This window comes from Patella vulgata, chromosome 1 (assembly GCF_932274485.2).
Source record: "Patella vulgata chromosome 1, xgPatVulg1.2, whole genome shotgun sequence".
Lineage (NCBI taxonomy): Eukaryota > Metazoa > Mollusca > Gastropoda > Patellidae > Patella > Patella vulgata.
Window position 1 is genome coordinate 21,772,348 of NC_065879.2, and position 25,321 is coordinate 21,797,668.

The 25,321-nt window shown below is 34.1% G+C and overlaps 1 protein-coding gene and 1 long non-coding RNA gene across 7 annotated transcripts in view; one reads left to right on the forward strand and one right to left on the reverse strand.

Moving 5' to 3' along the window:
* Positions 1–5,322, forward strand: part of LOC126830901 (uncharacterized) — a 71,393-nt gene extending 66,071 nt beyond the window's left edge. The window contains exons 4-5 of the long non-coding RNA XR_007684028.2: positions 2,499–2,633; positions 5,227–5,322. This is a non-coding gene — a long non-coding RNA (uncharacterized LOC126830901). The remainder of the gene's footprint in view (positions 1–2,498; positions 2,634–5,226) is intronic.
* A 1,660-nt stretch (positions 5,323–6,982) lies between these two features.
* Positions 6,983–25,321, reverse strand: part of LOC126830809 (ecto-NOX disulfide-thiol exchanger 2) — a 45,224-nt gene continuing 26,885 nt past the window's right edge. For all 6 annotated transcript variants that reach the window (XM_050561240.1, XM_050561222.2, XM_050561230.1 and 3 more), the window contains exons 6-13: positions 24,385–24,618; positions 23,251–23,463; positions 19,387–19,493; positions 17,450–17,576; positions 16,444–16,610; positions 10,103–10,225; positions 8,847–8,961; positions 6,983–8,355 (exon numbers count right to left, since the gene is read on the reverse strand). In XM_050561240.1, coding sequence (XP_050417197.1) covers positions 8,144–8,355; positions 8,847–8,961; positions 10,103–10,225; positions 16,444–16,610; positions 17,450–17,576; positions 19,387–19,493; positions 23,251–23,463; positions 24,385–24,618 — 1,298 coding nt within the window. In that variant the 3' untranslated portion in view covers positions 6,983–8,143. The remainder of the gene's footprint in view (positions 8,356–8,846; positions 8,962–10,102; positions 10,226–16,443; positions 16,611–17,449; positions 17,577–19,386; positions 19,494–23,250; positions 23,464–24,384; positions 24,619–25,321) is intronic.

Consider the following 25,321-nt stretch of genomic DNA (forward strand, 5'->3'; position numbering starts at 1 on the left):
TGACCAAGATCCAAAACTGTTTTGTCATTAAGAGTTAACTGCCTTGATAATGGACCTGATCATATTTTACACCAATTTTTAAAAAATGCCAAAATGATTATATCCTCGAAAATTCAAGCATGGCGAGACTTCGATCGGTGATGAAGTTTTTATTGTCTGTCTTTTGTATATTTTTAAGACTATAGGTCGTCCTCCATATGGTCAATGAATTGATTGCATATGTCAAGCGTAAGAACATTATCCCAAAATTCTTGGCAGTTATCACAGAGGTTTTTTGTTGTCGGGTTCTTTTTGGACACATGGCTCTTTAACATGTTCCGCGACATTTTGATGGGATTCAAGTCGGGGCTTTCGGGTAGAGTACACCACCAGTTAATACCCTTGTCCTCCATATAATTTTTTGCTAATCGGGACGTCTGTTTAGGGTCATTATCCTGTTGAAAACAATGTCCATCTTTAAATCGGTCATTAATAAATGGCAGTAAAGTTGTTTTTTTAACACTGTCCATTATTCCATCGAATATTAAAAGTTGACTTTTTCCTTTGCGACTAATACCTCCCCCACAAGTGAACTTTATATGGATGTTTAGGGCGACACTGTTGTGGTGCACTGTGATCTTTTTTTTTTTCTATAAGCCACTGTTTTATTATCGTGTAGCTGTATTGAACTCTCATTGATCTCAATTAAATTTTGACTGAATCGGTCACGCTTTTCTTTATCAGTTGACAATATCAGGGTTCTGTTGATGTAAGACTGTCAAAATCTATTGCTCGTCTGACTGTGCGAATGGAGATGTTTGTGCCGTGTGTTGCAAGTGTTTTATGGATGTCCCTGGCAGACTGCTGGGTTCTATCGGAATTCTTTATCAATATGTGCTATGTCTTCCGAACACAAGTTGTTAATGTGATGGATTCTTTCCGTTAATACACCCTCGTTGTCAAAACGTCCTTCAATATATGCACCTTGTGGTTACCATATATTTTATCCCAGATAAAGACACATTCACATTAGATTGCTTAAGGTATCTATGGATAACAGAACACTTCCAATCTTTCTTGTGGAGTTCAACAATTTTTAATTATCCAAGAGCTATATACGAATGTGACACTACAGTCAATTAGAAACTAACTTTGACTTCACATTGTATATAAAACTCCAAGGATCAATTGACTCTGGAACACTTTGTTGGTAGACTATGTTTTTATAGTGTGCAGGGTGTTTCGTACTTAGTTTATTCGTACCTCACTTCGTACCTCAAACTGATTCGTCCCTATTCCTATATGTTGTTGAAATAAATTGAAATAAAGGTGAACATAATTTTAAAATGAATTGATATAATCCAACTGCTATCCGAAATTGATAAAAATGGCTGCCAAACCAGAATTAGAACACACAGGTGATTTGTATCCAAAATTGATTCATACCTTTTCCTATATGTTGTTGAAATAAGTTGAAAGAAATTGAAATAACGGTGAAACGTAATTAAACGATTTGATCAAATTTTTAAAAATGGCTGCCGAAATTGATTTGTATGTTATCTGGTGATTTGGTGTTGAATATTGAACCTATTATGTATTTTTAGATTAGGTCTACTGGTAAATAATACCAGCAATATTTCCATATTGTAGAAAATTCCATTTTGTCTTTAATATTACCTCAGAGGTATTTAGTTCAGTTGTTGGTAGAACACTTTTATAAAAACAATTATTTCCTTGCTGTGGTCAAATGAAAGAAAAATGATTTCGGTTTAGAATTGAGGATTGTGGTCTAAGGGCAGACAACTCATTAGGGGTTAGACCACAGTTTTAAGATTTGCATTAAATCTATTCAAGTCTGAAAAATTTGTTGCCCTAAATCAGCCTTGAATCATGTTCTTTGTCTTGCCTTTTGAAGAAAGAAGACTATTAAGATGGGTCTGTCTGCCTGGACCCTGATAGCATCCTAATCTTCCCTGGCTGGAAAAGGTTGATTTTATCCTAGGCTGTCCTGGCTTTAAAAATAATGGTGATAGTATCATAAACTGCCTGGCTTGAAATAACAGTAATAGTCTATTATGCTACACTGGTTGAAATAATCGTCACAGCATCATAAGCTGTCCTGGGTAAATGCAATCCTGAAATAATCCTAATCTGCCCTGGCTTGAAACAATCCAAGAGGCACCATAAGCAACAGCTTGAAAAAAAAAAACTTATCAGATATGGAGCTGACCTGGCTTATTATGATTTAGATATTATCTCAAGCTGGCATGATTTACATAAATTGGGATAGTATTTTAAATTTTAGCTGCACTGGATTGAAACAGTTCTGATAGAATTTAAACTCTCATAATTGAACACATTTGTGAAAGTATCCCAAGCTGTCCAGACTTGCAAACAATACTCATAATATTATTATAATTTTTACAATGCTTTTTATTAACTGTAACATAAATAAATTGTTGTAGTTAGATTATTATCTAGAACAATGTTTTGATGGGTTTTTTTAATTTATTTTTCAGAGCTTTTACAGAGATGGATTATCCTCTGGATAGATGAAATGAAATGGGGTTAATGTCCTACTGTTCTTCTCCTGTTTAGAATCCAACTCTTCATGAATATGGCATTTAAAAATATCCAGGTGTGTTACAGTGATAGTAAGTATAAATAAAATAAAACCAAGTACGAACAATCCAAACCATTAGACAAAATTCAAAGTCCTAAAAAAACAATATAGGCAAAATGGTGTAATAAAGCAAAATAGTGTAATCAGCATATGGACTGTTCACCGTGTACAAAATACACGACAAACAGTGGTAACAGGTGTCCGGAAGAGTAAGCTTACCCTGCCTGGCGCCACACCCGCCATAGCTGCATCCAAACTATTAGGCGAAATCTTGGTAAAATAGCGTGATTGGCCAATGGACTATCGATATGCAAAATGCACGTGATGAACAGTGTTAACGATGTAGTAGACAGACATTATCAGGGAGATAGTATACGCGTCAATTAAATATATCTAGAATAATAGCCGAGAGAGACATGTTATATTTACCAATCAAGTCAATATGACGGCCATAAAACTTTTTAAAGGTTTTAATAAGTTTAGTTCGCAAGTATCCCTGTAGTTGAAGCTGAGATGACAAATGCCTCGATCTACTTAAAAAATCAGAATAAAATGAACAAACTCTCGCGTAACGAATTAGTTGAGACACAAACACTCCATAAGCTGGTGATATCGGAATGTTACTACTAATAAATGGAAAGTTAACAATCGGAAAGTCAAAGTCATCACATTAGTGTTTCTCTTTTATTTTTGTAGAAAAGTATAAACCTACCATTGTGTGCTTGGGGTATCTTAAATTGAGATCTGTGGTCTAAAGACAGACAACCCTTTGGATGAGGCGATTTTTGATCATTTGGATAAAGTTTTAAAATATTAATGCAAAATGTTGGTTCTGACATTCTTGTCAAATATGATTAATATAAAAATTTCATTAGAATGAAAGATCTAGTAGGAGAAGGATTGTTGTGATTTTCATTTTAAAAATATTATAATTTGAAGAAATTAGTGAAACTTAATTGATATAGGAATAGTTTAGTGTAAAAACAGACAATTACTTTTGTAAAACTAGGATTTAATGGCTTGGAAAAATAAGATAAATGATTGCTCTGCTATTCTAAAGAATAATTAATTTGAACAATTTTAGTTTTTGGAGCATCACAAAGCCTTTGACTGACGAATTCCTTTTTTATGAGGGGAATGTCTGCTCTGATTGTGCTTTTTAGAGATTTTAATGAATCTTTTTATGGTATATATTGGGGAAAAGTCATCTCAGTTTAGTGTTGATGAGCGTGGTCTAAGGACAGACAACTCTTTGGTAAAGATTCGTATTTTAATGTTTAAATAAGCTTGATAAAAAAACTTGTGTCAGGTGAGAGTGTGACTATGAATTGTATAGCTTAAACAAAGATAACTTTTAAGAAAATTAAAATATACCAAACTATATTTATTTTTATTGTCCCCCCCCACCCTTTGAAGAAAGCAGGGGACTACTAAAATGGGTCTGTCACAATTTTTGGGACAAAAAAAAACTCTCCTAATTGAGCTAGAATGTTCAAACTTGGTGTAGGTGTTCATTAGGTCAATGCCATAGTGGGGTTTGAAGCTGGGGATCACGTGGGTAAGACGCTGGCTCGCTAGCCTGGAGGTCGGGTGTTCGATCCCTGCATTGGCCGAGAAAGTTCATCCAGATTTTCCGGCATGGTTCCCCCTTGTCAGTGATGCAGGATGGAGGGCCTGACAATGACAGCTGTCTATTCCTTTGGGTGAGATGGAAAAGCGAGGTCCCGTGTATATATTGGAATGCACGTAAAAGATCCCCTGGCAGTTGGAATTCAATATAAGAGTAGGCGATAGTGCCGCTGCCTGGGCAAAATTTCCTTCATAGCACACTGTATGGCGTATGCCCGTCTTCATTAGCCCAGTATAGGAGCAGAACAGTAGGACGTTAAACCCCATTTCATTTTATTTCATTTTAGGGTTTGAGGCTCAGCATTTTCTGCTTAGGGTAAGCCGAGATAAGCAATTTGATTGGTTGATGCTTTGGGACACCTGATAACTTTGGTTCTAATTAAGTGTGTCAAAGTTCTAATAAAGTGAGAGTGATGAAACTTAATGAAAAGTTTCACCAAATCAATACCTTGACTAAGTTCGATAATGAGAATTTTCTGCTTAGGCTAAGTAGCGATAAATAATTTGATTGGTCAAGACATTGGAATATAACAAGCTTCATTATGTCAACATATCCTTTCTATAAGTATAAAATGATCATGAATGTCAATGTTACCTGCCACAGGTAAATTTCAATGCAGATGCTCATTAGTGAAAGTCTTGATTGAGTTAAATGATTAACATTTCCTGCTAAAGCTAAGCAGAGCTAAGCAATTTAATTGGTCGATGTGTTGGGACAAGATAACTGATATAGAGTGATGAAACTTAGTTTATAGTTTCACTCACTACCAGGTACTTCAAAACCTTGACTGACTTTGATCATGAACATTTTATGCTTAAACAAAGTATAGATAATCAATTTGATTGCTCAGTACTTTTGAAAAAGATAAGTGTGCAATTAATTAATATGTGTCATCTATTTATTTTGGGATTTCAGCAGCTATGATTTAAAATATAGTAATTATTAAGCACGTTTTTTTATCTCTTATTTTTTTTTTTTTTTTTTTTTGTGACAGCCACCATCCACATCAACTTCGTCATGAGAACTGAATTTATTTGTGTTGTCCTGTATATATTCATTTATGTTTGTAATAAAATGTTAAATCTCAGAATTTTGATTTATTGTAATAATTTGCTTAATAAGGATGTGTCAATGGGCTAAGAAAAGATATCCCCATATTGCATGCCTGTCTAGATTCAGAATTCACCCATTTAGCATTCAAATTTGCCTTGGAAGAATTGGCACATTTTACCACAAAATCTATGACCACAGACCCATGTCTACTCTGGTTCTTGCTGGTCATTCTGAACATCTATCAAAAAATGCCAGGATTCAAACCTAAAATCTCAACTACTTTAGTTCTATTGCTGGGGTTATTTTATGCTGAATTTATATTCAATAAAATAGAATATAAAGTCAATTTTCACAGTGTCCCATTCTCACAACATGAACACCAGTCAAGTTTTCCAGTCGTGGTGACAGGCAAAAATGTCCGGTTATCACTAACATGCAACCCTGACGGCTTATTGTCTGCCAGCTTGACTTAGGGAGCGGTTATTTCTTGATCAAATGGTTAGGTGGTTTTGGGAACATTGAGGGGTTTAAACAGACACTGCAATTAAATGGCGGAAAAAGAAGTTTGCAGAAGATAATCTAAGAATTAATTTATGGCAAATGGGCAGTAAGTAATGATAAATACATTCTGAAAATGGGCCCTCCCTCAATCAAGTTAAATAACCAACATGACTTCTAAAAATAGATTTTTATAAGCCCACATTTTCATGTGAACATGTTATGCCGACGCCCCTGTCTGTCCTTCCACAATTTGTTTGTGCCACTCAACAAGTCACAATTTTTAACTGATCTTGACGAAACATGAAGTATAGGTCTATCGCCCAAAGATCTCAGTTTCTTTCGAAATTGGCATGTATGATTGTACAAAAAAATCATGTATGGACACTCTAGGTCACAATTTTCATCCGAATTTAATGAAACTTAATATGCATGTTCATAACCCAAAGATTTTGGTTTCTTCCGATATTTGCGCATATTGGATCGGAACTTCCCGAATTATGGTCCCTGATTGTACAGAAAATTGCGTTTTTAGCTTGTGGTTCAGAGCTCTAGAGGTCACAATTATTATCCGATTTAAAAAAAAAAAGTTTGAATATATCACCATTACGTCGGTCAAGTTCGAATTTCGTGAAAAATCGGACCAAAATGGCCGCTCTTTATACGCAGATAGTGTAAAAATATGGTATACGAAGCTTGTGGACCCTCTTAGATGTCATAATTTTTATCTTATTTTGATGAAACTTAACATATATCTTTATATCTCCAAGATCTCAGTTCCAATCGCTTTTGTTTTTAGCTTGTTCTCTATCCATCTCTTGCAAAATGTGGGCATATTTTGCCTGGCAACCGCTGGTTTTATATCTTGGGGTATTTCCTCTGAATACAATGTTTTGAGAGGAATTTAAATCAATATTTGATATATTAGTTTGAATATGTTTTTAGTCCAAATATATCATCAAATCACCCAGTTTGTACATGGAAAGGCATCTTTAATATTAGTTTTAAATCTTTTAATTCAGTTGATGAAAAAAAAACTTTTTGATAAAGAAGTCAATCAACTTTGTCAGTCATACATTTGTGAGAATTGGACCAGTTCCTAGAAAAAGTCAATTATAGTATTTCTTGAATTTGCTTGGTTTTATTGAAACTGGGTTCTTCTGAAACAGAAATTGGTTATAGTCTAAATTAAAAACATCTTTTTAAAAAAGAATATTTTATTAACAATATAGGATTTCCAACTATTAATAATATCCTTAAACATAACAATATGCAATTTGTATCCCATTCAGGAACAGCAAAGATAGTTTATAATGACAAGATTAGAGTGCTGAATTGCATTTCAATATTAAGATGATTTTGTACCATTGAATACGATATTTAAACATGCAACAGTACTTTCACAGATAAATTAAATATTAAAACATATTCAAAAGGGGCCCCCAATTTCCTGAATAAATATACCCTAAGTATTCATGCAAAGAAAATGATCACAATCTATGCCAGGGCCTATTTTTTGTGCTTTGAAAAAATGTTATGTAGCCTTGTGAATCTGAGAAGACTGTGGAAAGTGAGCTATCATTCTGATCATCGGCCACTTTCGATTTCTGTTTAAAGTTTTGTGATGTTGACGTATTCCCACGAAAATTACATGGCAGAACATCATCAGGCGCAGGGGACATTGAAGGCCGATTGCCTTTGTATCCTTGGACTGATAAAAATACTGCTAAACAGTTATAAATATTTTAATTCTGTAATATTTTGGTTATAAAAGTGTAAGCGTGGTAGGGAAATCAAATTCTGGAAATTTTCACAGAACCCCAAAACACCCGAAACCGTGCTTCGCCAAAAAAAACTTACAATAGGCCCTGATCTGTGCAGTACTGAAGAAATCTGTTTACTCCATTTCATCTCGGTCTAAACAACCAAAAAATAAAACGTTTGTAAAATTTTAATTTGACTACTTACAGGAATTGAATTAATTGAGAGATAGCTTATTTCATGAAATCAAATAACAGTTGATCATGTCTGTAGTATCAAGATAATTCAAGTAACTGTTGATCAAGGAAGATACATTTTCATAACATCAAAGGCTCTACAAATCTGATTTAATCATTTTCTATTGCATGCATATGACAAACTGTATTTACAGGATGAACAATATATAACTAAATGAAATATACACAAGGTGAAACCATTATATGAATTTCATAAATTCAAATAATACTATTTGACATGATTTTGATTTAATAGGACAGATATGTGACATATATGTACACTACAAAAGGCAACATTAATTTCATCATCTATGTATTTCCAATAATATCACTTAATAATTTTTTACAATCCTCTTCTCATATTTAACTTATCAAATTTGTGTAGCCGCAAAAATTCCACCGTCTCTCAATTGAAGCACCAACACCGTGAACTATTTGTTTAAAGAGCATAGGAAATCTCTCTAACAGATCCTCTACTTCTCTAGGCCGCATATTCTCAAGCTGATTAAGATATGACCATAAATAATCTACTGTGGCCCCAAATGGATGAACATGTAAAAAGCAGCAAATAAGACCTGAGGAAAGAAAACATTATGATTAATAAATTAGAAACCAGATGGATGTCATTTCTTGCAATCTCATCACATGTATTTACTCTAGTGTAGATTTGCTGCATCCCCAAATGTAACAACCTACAGTGTACATATACAAATTAGTTCTGAACAAGTAAAAGCAGAAATTGCCAAGATATTTTTTTAGAGAGATGTTTTTGAATCTCACGATTAGATCATGGTGAATTTATTGCCATTGCTGAATAGAAATACAAGAACCCTTTGACAAACAATATAATTAGGGTGTAATCTTATAGATTATTAGGGTGATTTACAAATTAATCTTGCACCAAGATTACGCTTGATCAAGGGCCATACATTTTTATGCAGTTTTAAATTCTGTTCATATTCCTTGCAAGAATAAACAAAACTTGTGTAATTCACAAACAATTTCACATTGTATATTATATTTTTTCTATAATTACAATAAGAGTAGTAGTTATTAATTATGGTACCTAGTAATTTAGCTTCTTTAGGATTGAGATTAATACCAGAACTTGTAACTTCTCCAGTTTCTGTACCTAATTTTAAAACGGGTATAATCTCTAGCGACAATTCCTTATCCATGACCTGAAATCAATGTGAAAATGCCTCTGATGAATTGTAGTGGAGTATAAAGAAATCTATGTTACCTATCTCTGTATAGTAACTCTGAGTTACTAGAAATAGACATTAAGCTTGCAGGGGAAGGTTGAGTCTATGACTACACTCTTATCATCAAAAGCTAGTTAACAATAAGGGCAGGGGGACTGCGCCACACACAAATATACAAGACAAATCAACGGACAAGACACGATCACAAACAACAAACGTATATATCGGATCAAGTGAATGGATCCGAGGGCTAGCCGTAAGCATCCACTGTGCTGTACAGTCTCGGGCCTGTAGTGATACAGACTTCACTCTAAATGGAAATCGAACCAACAATAAGGAAATATTTCCCAAACGTTGTATATTACTAGTGTGAGTCATGAACGGCTATGTGCTAAATGAAATATAAATGAGGCACATTGAAGGAAAATAATTTTACAAGTAAGCATTTACCTGAAATTTAGTAAAAAGCCAAGTAAAATATTAAATAGCGGCGTATGTAGTAGTAAAAAAATAGGGATCAAACCATTATAAACGTGCTAAAGAATTCAAGTGTATTAATTACAATGTTAGGGCATAAGCCCAATTTCTATAAAACAGTGAAAAACAAAAACTGAATAAAAGAAGCAATCGCAAAAAATACATTCCCCATCTTAATTACAGAAGCTTAACAACATTCATGACACATTCAGTTACTAGCTTACTGCTGCTTAAACAACAATATTTACGACAAATGCAGATTTTAATCCACAATTATATTTGCAGGTCTAACCTTAATGCGATGCGTAAAATTGGTTTTAATAGGATTCTTTATTGATACTTAAAAGAACTGGTGAGAGAGAGAGAGAAATGGGGTTTAACGTCCACTCGACACAAACTAGGTCATTTCGGGACTAACATATGGTTTAATTTTATTTACATAATTCGCTTGCGCGTAGGGGTCTTTAGCAGTGGGAGGACACGGAGAAAACCCACGAGGTTGGACAGGCGACCCTACTCCTTGTCACGTACAACCGGGGATTCGAAACCACGCCAGTCGACTCAATGACAGACTTTATGATACAGCGCGCGCACGCTAACCATTCAGCCATCCAACCCCCCAAGAACTGGTGAATAGTACCTGTTGTGATGTTGTACTTTCTGTTTCATCTCTATCTTCTTCAGATTTTATAACAATAACATCATCTTTTTCACTATTCTCTTCATCAACTGTCTTTTTTGATTTTTGAGCAGCTATCAGTTGCTGTTAAAGTAAAGGATATATTTTGAATATATTTCATGAATCAAGACTGTAAACTCTTCAAATCTAATGTTTAATCAAAAATCATTTTCCCCCCAAATAAAGGTGTGGGTGTGCCTGTGTGCTATGGAATTGGGACTATATGTTTCCATTTCATCATTTACAGATTTTGTTATATACTATTCAAAAAAAGTAGGGGATATTTGATTTTTAAGTGTTATTAAAGTCACCTAATGAAACTGACGAAGAAACAAATGACAAAATGAAATGAAGTTCACATTCATCGATTTATTCCAAATGATCATTAGACTAAGTAAGGCACAGACTGACCATTATAAGGGTAAAATGATACCCGGGGTCAAACAGCAAAGTTACCACAGCATCACAACCAAGTCAGTAACGGGTAAATCCTCCTCTGTTTGCCAAACAAGCATTGATCCGACGTGGTATACTCCTAATGAGACGTCTAAGGTCATTTTGGTCCAGATTGTCCCATTCCTGTTGCAACGCAGCAGCAAGTTCTTGGACATTGGCAGGACGTTGTTGACGTTGACGTAACCTCTGTCCAAGCATGTCCCAGACATGCTCGATGGGGGAGAGGTCGGGACTCAGTGCTGGCCAAGGTACTGTGGTGATGTTCTGTTGTTGGAGGTAACCTGTAACGATCCTGGCCCTGTGACACCTTGCGTTGTCATCCTGGAAGATGAAACGGCGGCCATGACGTCGAGCGAACGGCACAACATGGACTGCCAAGATGTTGTCCCGGTAGTACTGGCCCTGCAACAACATGTAAAGCCGTTCTTCCAGCAACAGTGATGCCTCCCCACACCATAACAGAACCACCCCCAAATCGATCATGTCTGATGACGTTAACGTCTTGGAAGCGCTCGTTTCGACGACGCCACACCCTCCTACGTCTGTCCAAAAAATCAACAGTGAACCTTGACTCATCTGAAAACATCACATTGCTCCAGCGTCGATTATCCCAGTGTTGACGATCCCTACACCAACGACGTCTTGCCTGAATGTGATGATCTCTCAAACAAGGGATCACGCGAGGACGTCGGGCGCGAAGGTGACCCCTATGCAGTTGATTCCGAATCGTCTGGCCACTCACTCTCACACCAGTGTCTGTTTGAAGACGAGCGCTGATCTGATTTGCTGTGATGACACGATTTCTCAAGGCCAAGGTACAGATAAATCGATCCTGGGCTTGAGTTGTCGCCCTTGGTCGACTTGAGCGTGGTCTGTCCTGTACAGATTGTGTATCACGGTATCTGGACCATAGCCTGCTTATGACAGACTGAGAAACATTCATCGTCCGCGCCACAACCGCCTGTGTTGTGCCGATCTGTAGCATGCCAAGGGCACGTAACCTTTCATTTTGGGTAGGCCGACGCATATCAAAATTTGTTTTCTGGTCTCTAAAACAATTAAACTGATGTTTCCACTCTGGAATTCAATGCCACAATGACTGTAACATTCAAAGTCAGAGTCGTGCAAATCTTGGGTTGGACCCCCATGATGATCCCAAGCATCACCTGCATTCCATGCGGTAGCTATTGGTGCGTTTGGGCGTCACATGTAACTGGAAATGTTTCTTCTGTTAGGTTCTATAGTGACTTTTTTCGTAGTCATTTGCATATTTTAGTATTATGCCCCCAAAATCAAATATCCCCTACTTTTTTTGAATAGTATATATATCACACAGCATAATATTTTGCATTTGAACAAAATGTGTGATATTTCACTAGCAAATTAAAGTTGTTTATTCAGATTAAATTAACAATATTACTACTGTCTTTACCCCAAAATATATCATACAAAAGACTGGTATTTGTAGTTTTTTTCATTACTATTCTGACCGTGTTTTCAAAGTTTTTATTACTAACTTGTGACAATTCATATATACAGGTCACAATTTTATGGAATACAATTACCGCTTATAACTGAGCAACGTTTCGACTAGGTTTCTCTAATCATTATCAAGCTTGATATAAAATATAACGAGACAATATATACATGTAAAAAACAACACTTGGTTAATGCTGGCCAACCAGAGACAAAGAGAGAGAGAGAAATGGGGTTTAACGTCCACTCGACACAAACTAGGTCATTTCGAGACTAACACATGGTTTAATTTTATTTCAATAATACGCTTGCGCGTAGGGGTCTTTAGCAGTGGGAGGAAACCGGAGGACCCGGAGAAAACCCACGAGGTTGGACCAACCAGAGAAACCCTTATAATTACTTTGAAGCAAACCAAACTTAAGCCTAGTAAAAACCTAAGCAGTAATTGTATTCCATAGAATTGTGACCTGTATATTCCAGTTCAATTACTAAATGCCATTGAAACAATTTTAGTGAATTGTTATTCAATATGGATTGTGCTACCAAGAAAGTTAACTTGGCCAAACTCCCCTGGACATATCCAAATAAATAAATTGTCAGACAAAACTCCAGTGCTGAAAACTGGACAAAAATCCCCTGGAATTCAAGTAAAAAGTGTGAAATGACTTCATCTAAATTATGACTTTGAATAGTGATATCTACACTAATCTTCAGTGATGAAATGCTCGTGATTTTCTACATTTAAAGAAAATGTTTAAGGTATAAATATATAGGAGAAAATTATGGATTTTATTTGAAATTGAAAATTGTTTTCTAATAGTTTGTGCTGTGGTCAGATGTAGAAAAAAACGGTTTCAGTTTAGAATTGAGGATTGTGGTCTAAGGGGAGACAACTCATTAGGGTTAGACCACAGTTTTAAGATTTAAAGAGTTGTATTGAGTCTATTCAAGCTGGGAAAATTTGTTGGCATTATTGTCATTAATCAGCTTTGAATCATACTGTTTAAAGTTTAAAACAAATTTCAATTATGAAATTATTTTTGTGATTTTCTCATAAGATATATATATTTTTAACATTATTAGATTTGACAATCTTGAATCACAAAAATTTGAAAATATACTCTTAAAAAAAAGTAGGGGATATTGAAATGCAAATACCCATGCAGGTTGTGATATGATAAATAGCCATGGACATTGGACATTCTTTGAGAGTATGTTCACAGATGAAGAACATATCGCCCCAACAGAACCACTGAGCTGCACATGCGACATGCAATAGCGCCATACACGTTGGGAGGGGTTCATTGTCAAATTTGACACTTCAAGGAAGGGTTGATGAAAACTGCCGCGTGCTGGTTTATCTATCCATGTTTGCTTTCCTATCGGTTCTTGCATAAGATTTACTGTTTAGCGTATCCTTGTTTTAGTGTGTTACGTTTAATTTGATCGGGAGAAGTGTTCGTCGACGTCAACCCACAACACTGCAAGAGGAGTGGGTCAGATTGCCCCAAACCGTGATTGGACGGTTGATTAGGAGCATGCCACGACAAATTGCTGAATGTCTGAGGATTGGTGGCAATTACTCATTAAAACAAACATCAAAAACGTCCATTTTCACTTTTGACAGTGTATCTCTTTGCGAGTGAAATGGGGCCGTCAGATAAGCCGCTCATATGAACTGTTCATGTTCATGTGTAGGCAATTGGCCTGTTATTAACATACACTGGTTACCTCTAATAAAAACAGCAGTGCATTTCTGCAGTTTTGATGTTTCTGAATATCCCCTACTTTTTTTTGAAGAGTATAGTATAAACATGGTAATTTTCTGACATGCCTGAAATAAACTTACGAAGAAATGTATGGAACTTATTTTTAACAGAGACTTTTTGCAGTGTAAAATCAGACAACTATGTGGATGCCGCTAATAATAAGAGTTTAAATTAGTTTTAAGAATAGGAAATTTTATGACAAACTGCAAAAGATTAGAAAAAAATTGAACCTATTTGAAACCTGAAATCGTTTGTAAGTGTCATATTTGGGTTTAGTCTTGAGGTTTTTAGTGTATACAGCTCTGATAGATTCATTTAGTGTAAATATATTAGATTAAGTGTAGGGGACCACACATAAACAAATACACAAGGCAAACCTATACGGACATGACACAATACACTTCAAACAACAAATGTATACATATCTCAGATCGAGCGAATGCATCCAAGAACTGATCCCTGTAATAATAGGTAATGGAACTAATTCTTTACTGCTCATAGACTACAAATTGCTCAAAGATGCATTATTCAAGACCTAAATCTGCCTAATGCAGATCTTTCGTTTGGCTTCAAGTGTTATATAAATCATTAATTGACATTGGACATTTATTTACATCCCATAACTTTAGATGGTTTTGATTTTCAACAGATTTAAATACGATTGGCAATTAATGGTTTAATTTAAAATGGATAATCAAGACTTTGTTTACTAGTCTAACAACTGTAGCATTGACAATCGAGACTACACTGTTCTACAAACGACGATAACTCTGCTCATAATGAAGTAATTTGACTGAAATTTTCAACTTATTCCCTTTTCATTATCTACTTTTTAACTAACACAAGGTACAATTTTAGGGATACACAATTACTGTGTATCCATAAAATTGTACCTTGTGTTAATATGTTCAATTACTAAATGCCAATCAAAGAAGATACTTTTTAACTATTATAGTGAGAACTGTCAGCTCTTAATTCATAAAATATTTTATTAATGGTGTGGATGTATGTAAACTAGGTAAAGCTTAATATTTCTATTAGTTAAATACCTTTTGTGTCATGATGAAAGAAAAGTAATTTCAGTTTAGGATTGACAACTCATTGAAGGTTAGATCACAGTTTTAAGATTTACAAATTACAGTTGCATTGAGCCTATTTAAGTCGTGATAATTGTGGTTAACTTATTTATAAATTTATAAATTCTATGAGTTTACAGTATGATATTAGTAAGAAAATTATGGAACTTATTTGAAATGGAAAATTATTTTCTAATAGCTTGTAGTCTGAAAAGGCCAAATTATTTCAATTACGGATTGTGTTCTAAGGGCAGACACCTCACTGGAGTTTAGACCACTGTGTTAAGATTTACAGTTGCATTGAGTCTATTCAAGTCAAGATAATTAATTTGTTGTCATTAACCAGCTTTGAGTCTTGAGTATACATTTTAATTTATAAATTCTATGAGTTTACAGTATGATATTAGGAAGAATATTATGGAACTTATTTGAAATGGAAAATTGTTTTCTAATAGCTTGTAGTCTGAAAAGGACAAATTATTACAGGTAAGGATTGTGGTCTAAGGGCAGACAATTCATTGGAGTCAGACCACTGTTTTAATGATTCACTGTTGCATTAAATCTATTCAATTCGGGATAATTTGTTGTCGTTAATCAGTTTTGATTCATACTAAGCCAAAGTGTTATATACATTTTAATTCATAGAAATCAATGATGACTGAGAAGTATAGACCAAATGGAATAAAGAAGTTTATTCCATAGTTTTGGGCCAGCAACCTCAAAAGCCTTCTCGCCGAAACTGATGAGATTAGCAAATTGTCACTGGAAGACCGTATTTTTCCACGTGGTTAATAAAAACATAGATAAGTAGGTGCAATGTATACATTTAAAAACTAAAAAAAAATCTTATATTCAATTATAAAAAGCAAGTGCGAAGTAACTAATAAATTTATTAGTGTTTTTGTGGCATGCACTGACGGATATTTACGCATTTTAGCGATGTTTCTTAAATTAAATAAAACTTATTATACATATATTGTTTATGTGATTTTCCAAAAAAAATTTGAATTAAAAATTACACCAATATTGACGTGGGTGGGGTAGTACGATGTGTTCCGTAGATAGGAGTGAGTTGGGATGTTTAGTATATTGGTCAGTTATATAACTTTAATTAAGTTAGGTTTCCTTCAAGGTAATTAGAAGGGGGTCTCTGGTTGGCCAGCATTAACCAAGTGTTGTTTTTTATATGTATATATTGGCTCGTTATATTTTATATCAAGCTTGATAATGACTAGAGAAGCCTAGTCGAATCCTCGCTCAGTAATAAGCAGTAATTGTATTCCATAAAATTGTGACCTGTTTATTCCAGTTACTAAATGCCATTGAAACAATTTATCAGTAATATTCATTTTCAAACTTGGCTGATGGAATTAGTTTTTAAAATTTACACAAATTCTTTGTCGATAAATTTTAAAAGGGGCCATATTTTGAAGCCAGGCTGGAAATATACATTTTATTATTAATTTTCAAGGGTGTGTTTCTCAAATCAGTACTGAATTATCTAAAGGTCACCAAATTTTACTACCTGTTGCATGGCTTGTAGTGCATTTTGTAAGGCTTTGAGTTGTGTGTCTTTGGCATCTAATGCATTCTGAGAATCTTGTTTAATCAAATCTATTTCATTTTTATATCCTTCAAGCTGGCATTTTAATGAATCATTTTCTTCTTTTAAACTGGCCACAACATCAACAGCTGAAAAAACCCCAACCCCAAAACATGTAAAATAATGTAATTAAAACAAACATGGCACAAAAGACAACATATCTATCTAATTTGAAATATGTATGCAGAGAGAGAGAGAGAGAGAGAGAGAGAGAGTTTAACTTCCACTCAACACAAACTAGGTCATTTAGGGACTAACACATGGTTCAATTTTAATTCAATAATTTGCGTAGGGGTCTTAAGCAGTGGGAGGAAACCTAAGGAAACCCACGAGGTTGAACAGACGACCCTACTCTGTCACATGCAGCCAGGGAATCGAAACCACCCCAGTTGACTCAATGACAACACCACAAAATATGTATGCAGGCTTCAGTTATAATGATGTATTGCTTTGATCAACATCTTGTGCTAAACTTGAGGCAGTGGGAATCTGGTGCAAGGCTTTTGTTGACCAATTAAACAGTGGAAGGTCGGCATCCTGAAGCAATGGTTATAAGCATTATCAACTCATTGCTACACTATGGTAAAGTGGTACTTCAAATTAGTTATGTTTCCTAAGGAGGTATCCTAAATAAGACACTGGGCTCATGTTCCCTGTATATGTTACTACAGTATTAGTCCAGTGGAAGTATGAAATTAGTCCTTGTGGGTGTTGTACAAGTTGATATGTTGCCTCTAGATTCAATTCACAATTTCTGTGCAACTGTGTTTTGGATCAAACACCTGTTTTATTAATTTATAGCAAGTTTACCAGCAACTGTTAACTTAGATAAAAACAATCACATTGCTGTCTAAGTGTGACAATTGTTTATAAACTGGTAATGTTTATTATCACTACTTTCACTGTCTGGATGTAAAACAATATTTACCTCCTGTTTCAACACGTTTACGTTTAGATGAGGATGTTTCTATGTCATCATCTTGATCATCAGATAAATCCATTTCATCTTCTTCTCTATCATTCAAAAATTCTTCTTGTTGACTAATTAACATTTCCTGAAATACCAAAAAACAAAACAAATGTTGGGGAATTCATTCTTTGTTGATTTATTTTTTCAACTTTTACCTCATCACATTATAGTAACTGTTTCTGAAAAAGGAATGATAACAAAACCAAAATAACTGGCAATACTTCTAATCCTATTTTTTCATTTTATCTCACAGTGATGTTCATATTTACACTGTATGCAACATTTGATGAGGTAACTTCCAATTTAGTGGTTTTCAAGGCGTTTATCTCTAGAGTTAGAGTTGTATATAAAGATTTAGCTTTGAAAACTTATAAAATACATCAGTTATTTTTATTACCACTGCAAATGATGGATAGTTCATAAAATATCCGATACCATAAACACAAATGAAAATAAGACAATACTTTGATCCTCTACTGAGCCTAGTGAAACAGTCGTTCATTTGTAAACTTTATTACATGTATATTAACTCATATTACCTGTGTGTAACTTCAAATATAACGTATTAATCCATCGATTTTCTCGCTCACATTCTTCTGTCCACAGTCGTCATTATTAATTGTGTACAAGTATGTATTAATGAATTACCTTCAACTCATAATTCTATGCCATTGAGTGATTTTTTATAAATAAAATCTGTCATTCTTGCCTAGTAGGACATACACACACAGTAGTTTCAAAGAAGAAGTGCCAGATTTTAGAAATAAAAAATTGAGTTGATGTGACATGACTGACATCAAATTGGATTAACTTTTAATTCCACAATCTTGAACTTTTTCTTTACTGCAAAAGCACTTTTGGATAATGCACAGCAGTATAGTTTGTAATTACTGCAACATGATTCTTTTACAAACGACATTGACTGTATGCCTAGCCTAGAAAACTTTATGCCTTCATATAAAACTTACCTTGTTCGAAAAAAAATAAAAATTAAACTCTGTATCACTGTACTTTTTGTTCAAGGATTTTAAACATACTTAATTTATATTTGTTTTTATTTATCATCTAAGGGTTACCATATTAATTGTGGCTTCGTCTTATCGCATATATTCCCAAAATTTAGAAAAATTGTCAACCTTTTGGAATTTTTTAAAAATCAATATTGAAGTCTCAAGTTACATCAATGTATGTGTAATGAAGTAAAAAAAAAACTAAAGTTTTAATAATACAAAGATATCCTTGTAAGATACAGTGATCAATTTGTTTCTTATTCATATTTACTAGTGGCACTAGACAAGGTCAAATATACAGAGGTAGGTAGGTGGGTGGGTGAGTGGGTGTTTTAATAGTAGTTTAAATCTGATAAATTTCTAGTAACTTTTTATTATGAATTATAATTTCCTGGATTTGATCTATACTGCACTTCAAAATCGAAAATTTGATCAATTAGGTTCCCTGTACCCGGTTCTACTCTACAACTCCACCCCAGCTCTTGACTGCCAAGGGGTTAACAGTCCTTCACCTTCAACTGATTACAGATACTGACATGACATAAGAAGGGAAAGTCTGCTTTCATATTTAAATAAGTCTTGGCCCTCTGTAATGTACTTATTGGATCTAAACTCAAAGCTATCAGTTCAATATAAATTTTGCATGGAAAAAAAAAATCAACAGTCAAACTCTTAACTTATTGTTTTTGTTTGAAGGTATATGACAGTTTTTCACTCCCTCAAATTTGAAATAGTAGTTCTGAAAAATGCCCTTTGCAAGTTTTAACTAGATTACCAATAGATCTAAAACAACAATTTGTTTCCACACAAAACAAACATACACAAAAATCAGTTTTCAAAATAGGTTTAAAACAATAAGATGTAAAGTTTGACCGTTTCACCTACTTTAGCCTGCTTGTTCCAGAGATCTAAACTCTTGCGCTGTGCCTTGGAAAAATGGTCCCAACATCTCTGTTTAAGTGCGGCCGTGAAGATTTTATCTATCTGATTAACTTGAACCATCAAAACATAACAAATATTATAGTTATTATCAAAAAAATTATAAAAAGATTTACTTACACTGTTGATACTAATATGTATGTATTACTCAAATATTGAAATGCACTATTTTTCCAAAATATTTCTATACTTGAGTGGTAGTGCCTCAGCCAAAGGTTTATCCAAATTGAAGAATGGAGATTTCAACAAAATCTTGAAAGCAACATGTCACAGATTACTTTCAGGATCCATGTTAATGATTTGCTCCAAGTTTTTTTTTGTCTTTTTGATCCATCATAGAGACAATCAGATCATAAAAAAAAGCCAGGTAACATCCCGATACATAATCACATCTTTACGAAATAATAACTATTTTACATCAAACTACAATTAAGGTTTCAGATCATTGATGCACTTTATAGCTTTCAGACCTCCACATGGGGATGATACAAACAACCTTTCACAATCTGAATAGTTTAAGAAGGTCTTAACAATCATTTACGAGATGTGAAGAGAAAGTGTCATCTGTGAACTTTAAGAATATCTTAAAAGCATGTACACTTGCATTCATACATAATCGTAAAAAAATGAAATGAAATGAAATGGGGTTTAATGTCCTACTGTTCTGCTCCGATTGGGCTAATAAAGACAGGCATATGCCATACAGTGTCCTATGAGGAAAATTTTGCCCGGGCAGCGGCACTATGGCTTACTTTTATGTCGAATTCCAACTGCCAAGGGATCTTTTAAGTGCACGCCAATGTAGACATGGGACCTCGGTTTTTCGTCCCATCCGAACGACAAGACTACCAATAACATCTACATGATCATCAAAAATCTGTACACAATCATAAAGATGAACAAGAGTCTAAGGATTACTGAAAATCCATGCAAGATCTGTACACAAGCTTGAGGATCATCAAAAATCTGTACACGTGTGCAAGGATCAACAAAAATCCATGCATAATCATAAAAATCAACAACAATTTGTACATGATCAGTGTATGGGTGTACAGATCAGTAACAGATAGGAAAGAATCCATACATTATCGTAGACATTATAAAGAATCTGTAGATAATTTGTACATGATCAGTGTATGGGTGTACAGATCAGTAACATTTCGGTAAGAATCCATACATTATAGTAAACATTATAAAGAATCTGTACATAATCTTAAAGAGAGAGAGAGAAATGGGGTTTAACGTCCACTTGACACAAACTAGGTCACATGGTTCAATTTTTTTCAATAATTAGCTTGCACATAGGGGTCTTTAGCAGTGGGAGGAAACCAGAGGACCCGGAGAAAAACAAGGTTGTACAGGCAACCCCACACCTTGTCACATACAACCGGGGAATCGGAACCACACCAGTTGACAGACCGTATGATACAGCTCGCACATGCTAACCATTCGGCCACCCCCCACCCCCACACATAATCTTAAAGATCACCAAGACTCCATAGATGATTGTAAAGAACTCCTTGCTATTAGGTCACAGAAAGGTAATATAATGAAACTTTCTTTATCCACATTGATAATTTTATAGATACCTGGCTTTTCTAGAGATCTAACATAAAATACCGATCTTATATTAGACTTAGATACAAACCTTTACCTGTGAAAGTAATAGTTGTTAGATACGAGAGTAAATATAATAATTAACATTTCGATTTTCTTAAAAAAAAAAAAATGAAGATGTTGTTTAGTTAAAATCAGGTTCAGTAATGCAGTTCAGAAATGGATCATGTTCTGATATGGAAAAATATTTCCCTTAAGTTGCCGAATCGCTACTGGGCTCAGTTGTGTGAGTGATGCTGTTCTGTCACTTAGCTAACCGTTTTTTTTTTCCATTATAGTTAAAAATTTATTGTAATTACATATAGCGTTGTCCACAATGTTTTACTGAATTACTCTTGCAGGCACTCACTTAATTTTCAGAACTTTAAATAGTGTGTATATTTATCATGCATTGATCTAAATAAAAATAATGGAACATAGAACTTTTTAAAACTTTAGCTAAAAGGTTTTATATACATTTAAAGGCAACTATAACATTGGTTTAGTGAAAAACAAAATTCACAAAACCATTACCAGTATATCTAATAGAATTGCATGAATAACTGATTTAATAAAATATTAAAATCAATTACATTTGTTTTTAATTCTTAAGGATACTGGGTACCAATATCACTAAATAGATTGTTTATAATCTAAGAAAGGTATCCTATTCTTAAACACAACTCATAAAAACTCATAAACATACAAAGCCAGCATGTTTGGGTTTTTTTAAATTCTTAAGGCTACTGGGTACCAATATCACTAAATATTTTGTTTAAAATCTGAAAAAAGTATCCTATTTTTAAACACAACTTATAAACACTCCTAAACATACAAAGCCAGTATAAACTGTCATAAAAAATTGTTTTTACATACTTGTATGTTTAGGAGTGTTTAGAAGTTGTGTTTAAGAACAAAATTCTTTATTTTGTCTTTATTTAACACATTTCAGAATTTTTCTGCAGGTAAAGTATAGGTTATTAACCTTCTGCAAACATCCAGAAATTTTTTTATTTTTTTTGCTTTGATTTAAGGATTTCTGTTTCTTTTAGTCAAATATTTGTTTTTCAAGTATTTTCCCTTCGTGCACTTTAAAATCAGTGAAATGTTTATTTAATTTGGAGATTTTGATAGTTGCTGTTATAAGTAAATAATATTTGTTCCTTCCGTTCTTTCTGTACAAATATCAATATTAATTCTGGTGGAGGACAGGTATTTTTTTTATAGTTATGTCACGGAGGGCAAATCTTTAAAAATATTAAAGCTTTATTCGCCACAATACATATTTCATGAGAAATTTCTTTTCGACACTGTAAACAGTTCATTTAATAAAACTCCATTGCAAATGATCAATCAATAATTTGATTTGAACATTCCAGAATAAAGTCATTTTCTTGGTGCAAAAAAGTAGGACGTTAAACTCTATTTCATTTCCAGAGTAAAGTTAAATATATTGTTTAGAACCACACTCGATCCATTTCTGTCCAAAGATTAATCATATCAACCAATTTAACCAGTTCTAACTTATGTTATTTATGCTCTTCAAAGATGCTATTATTTTTATTGATTCTGTGCCACCATTTTTTTGTCATAAAAATTAGTAAATCTGGTATATTTTTCCATACAGTTTTCATTTTGTCCATTAATTTTCTAAGAAGATTGTAATAGTTTGAAACAAACTTATCTTATAGACTCTCTGGTTAGTTTCCCTTTAAGATAGATTTAGACTTACCTGATTTCAACTACAAGAACATCTTCATTAATGTTAGCATACATACAAACTGCTTTCAACAAATCAAGACTTTTGATAATTAGTTCTAATTTTAATATATAAAAATTTGCTACTACTTCAGTCACTTAATCATTCTGGACAGAAGTTTTGAAACAAAAGTGACAAAATAAAATTAAAATGTGCTAAATTTTTTGTTTTAGTCTCCAATTAATCAATGTTTATATCTTTTAAAGTTGGTTTAAAGATCAGGTTCTTCAGTTTTTTGGTTTCTGAGAATTTCATCTATGGAAGAAAACATGTTACACTTCCATTTTGATGTTGGGTATTCAAATTTCAATATATTTGTTGCAGGAAGAGTATACACATCATTCATCTGAAGTCATTATTTGATTTGATCTTTGAACTAACTTAACATTTACCGTGGTTCTTTATTAATCCAGACGACTTTCGTTTTTAAAAAAAATTCAACCATTTTGACTTACATTGTTTCAATATTCCTTCGATTTGCTGACGGAAATTTAGCTTAGCTCGTTGTAATTCTTCTTCGAATTGTTGTTTTTCATTGAGAAGTCGTCTAACGTGAGAATTTGATGCCTGGATCATACTGAAGAATGAATTAGCGGTTCTACGAACACAGTCACCTCTTTCAAGCCACGTGATTAGAACCTGGGAGGCTTTCACAAAATTATCATCACCTGCAAAAACAGAAACACAATATAAAACTATATCAAAATATCTGATTACCAGTAACTACTGGGGTTGGGTTTGAAAGAAATTAATCCGATAATAAATTTTCACTTTGACGAAGGACTATAACTATAACGCTATTGATTACACTGATAAAACCTGTATTTTAGCAAGTCCCCTATATCATACTAAGAGATTTCACAATAATGCTATTGGGTCCACTGATACACCCTGTGTTTTAGCGAATCCCCTATATTATACTAAAAGGTTTCACAATAACGCTATTGGGTCCACTGATAAAACCTGTGTTTTAGCGAGTCCCCTAAATCATGAAAAGAAATGAAATGGGGTTTAGCTTCCTACTGTTCTGCTCCGAACTGGGCTAATACAGTGTGCTATGAGATAAATCATATCGAATTCCAACTGTCAAGGGATCTTTACATGCATGTCAATGTGTACATGGGACCTCGGTTTTTCGTCCCATCCGAATGACTAGACTGCTGTCCTTGTCAGGCCTTCCATCTTGCACCACTGACAAGGGGGAACCATGCCGGGAAATCTGGATGAACTGTCTCGGCCAATGCAGGTATCGGACACCCAACCTCCAGGTTAACGAGCCAGCGTCTTACCCACTTAGCCACCGTGACCACCCCTCCCCATATCATACTAAGAGATTCACTATAATGATCTTATGTATCTCGAACCACTTTATAAAAATTATTCTATATACTAGATAAATAATATTATCTAAATAAGAGTCGGATTGGACATGTTCATGTTGCTTTTATTGTTGTTAATATTTGAGGTCCAATCCAATAGAATCTATAATTGCAGTCTATTATATCATTTACACAATTTCATACTACTGCAAGAGCTTGGAAAATACTAAATATAATGATTGAGTTCTTTTAAAAACAATAAAATAATACTTTTAAGCTGTTCTAGGACATTGGTTGATTCATGATCATTAAAATGAATAACAGGTGGTGGACTAGGTGGTCGAAGTCTAGCTTCTTCAATTGACTGGCGATGTCGCATCTCACGTGCCAGAGCACGCTGCTGGCACTCAAATTCATACTGGTCGTCCCTAGCAACAGCATAATCAACATGAATTCTTCCTGTATTTGGTTTATCATCTTTGTTTTCTATCTTCATTCTATAACCTGTACAATAATAAATAATGGAAAAGTTTATGCAATACAAATTTTTATTGAGTACAAAACATTAGTATTTTTTTAATTTTCTTTAGTTGTATGTGTGCGGAAAAACTAAATCCATTTTTTTTCAAATTGGGAAGTCAGATCAGTTCTTAAAGATGTCGTTGGACTGTATTGTGTAGTGTAAATGTTAATACATGTAGCATAATTTCAATAAAACTCTTCTTGAATGTATGAGCTGCTCCCCACAAAACCAGGCTCTTGGTCATTTTTTTTATAAAAATAGAGCTGGCAGCATATTTGAAAAGTCCACAGCCTAAGCTTTCCAAAAATGCAATTCTTTTTAAATTTGTCGTATCATCTGGAGTTGAGTTTGGCTCATTCACAGCAACAAGAAGGCATACAGTTTATGCTTTTCTGACCGCAGTATAAAATGAAGTTGTTCGACTAGCGCCTGGTTTGGTGGGAATGGGTCACATATATCCTACACTTATCTATCAATCAATATGCCCCTGTGTGATGAGATAACACAACATAGTCAGATATAATACCCTCTAAGAAATGGTGAATTTAATATTATTCTTGTTCAAGACTTCCCATCACTCATGTCTACTGCCAAGACCCTTGACAACTACAAATTATAGACATACAAAAACAGCTGTTTTGCTAAACACTAATAGCCCGTTCAGTTGCTTAAGATGAACTGGTA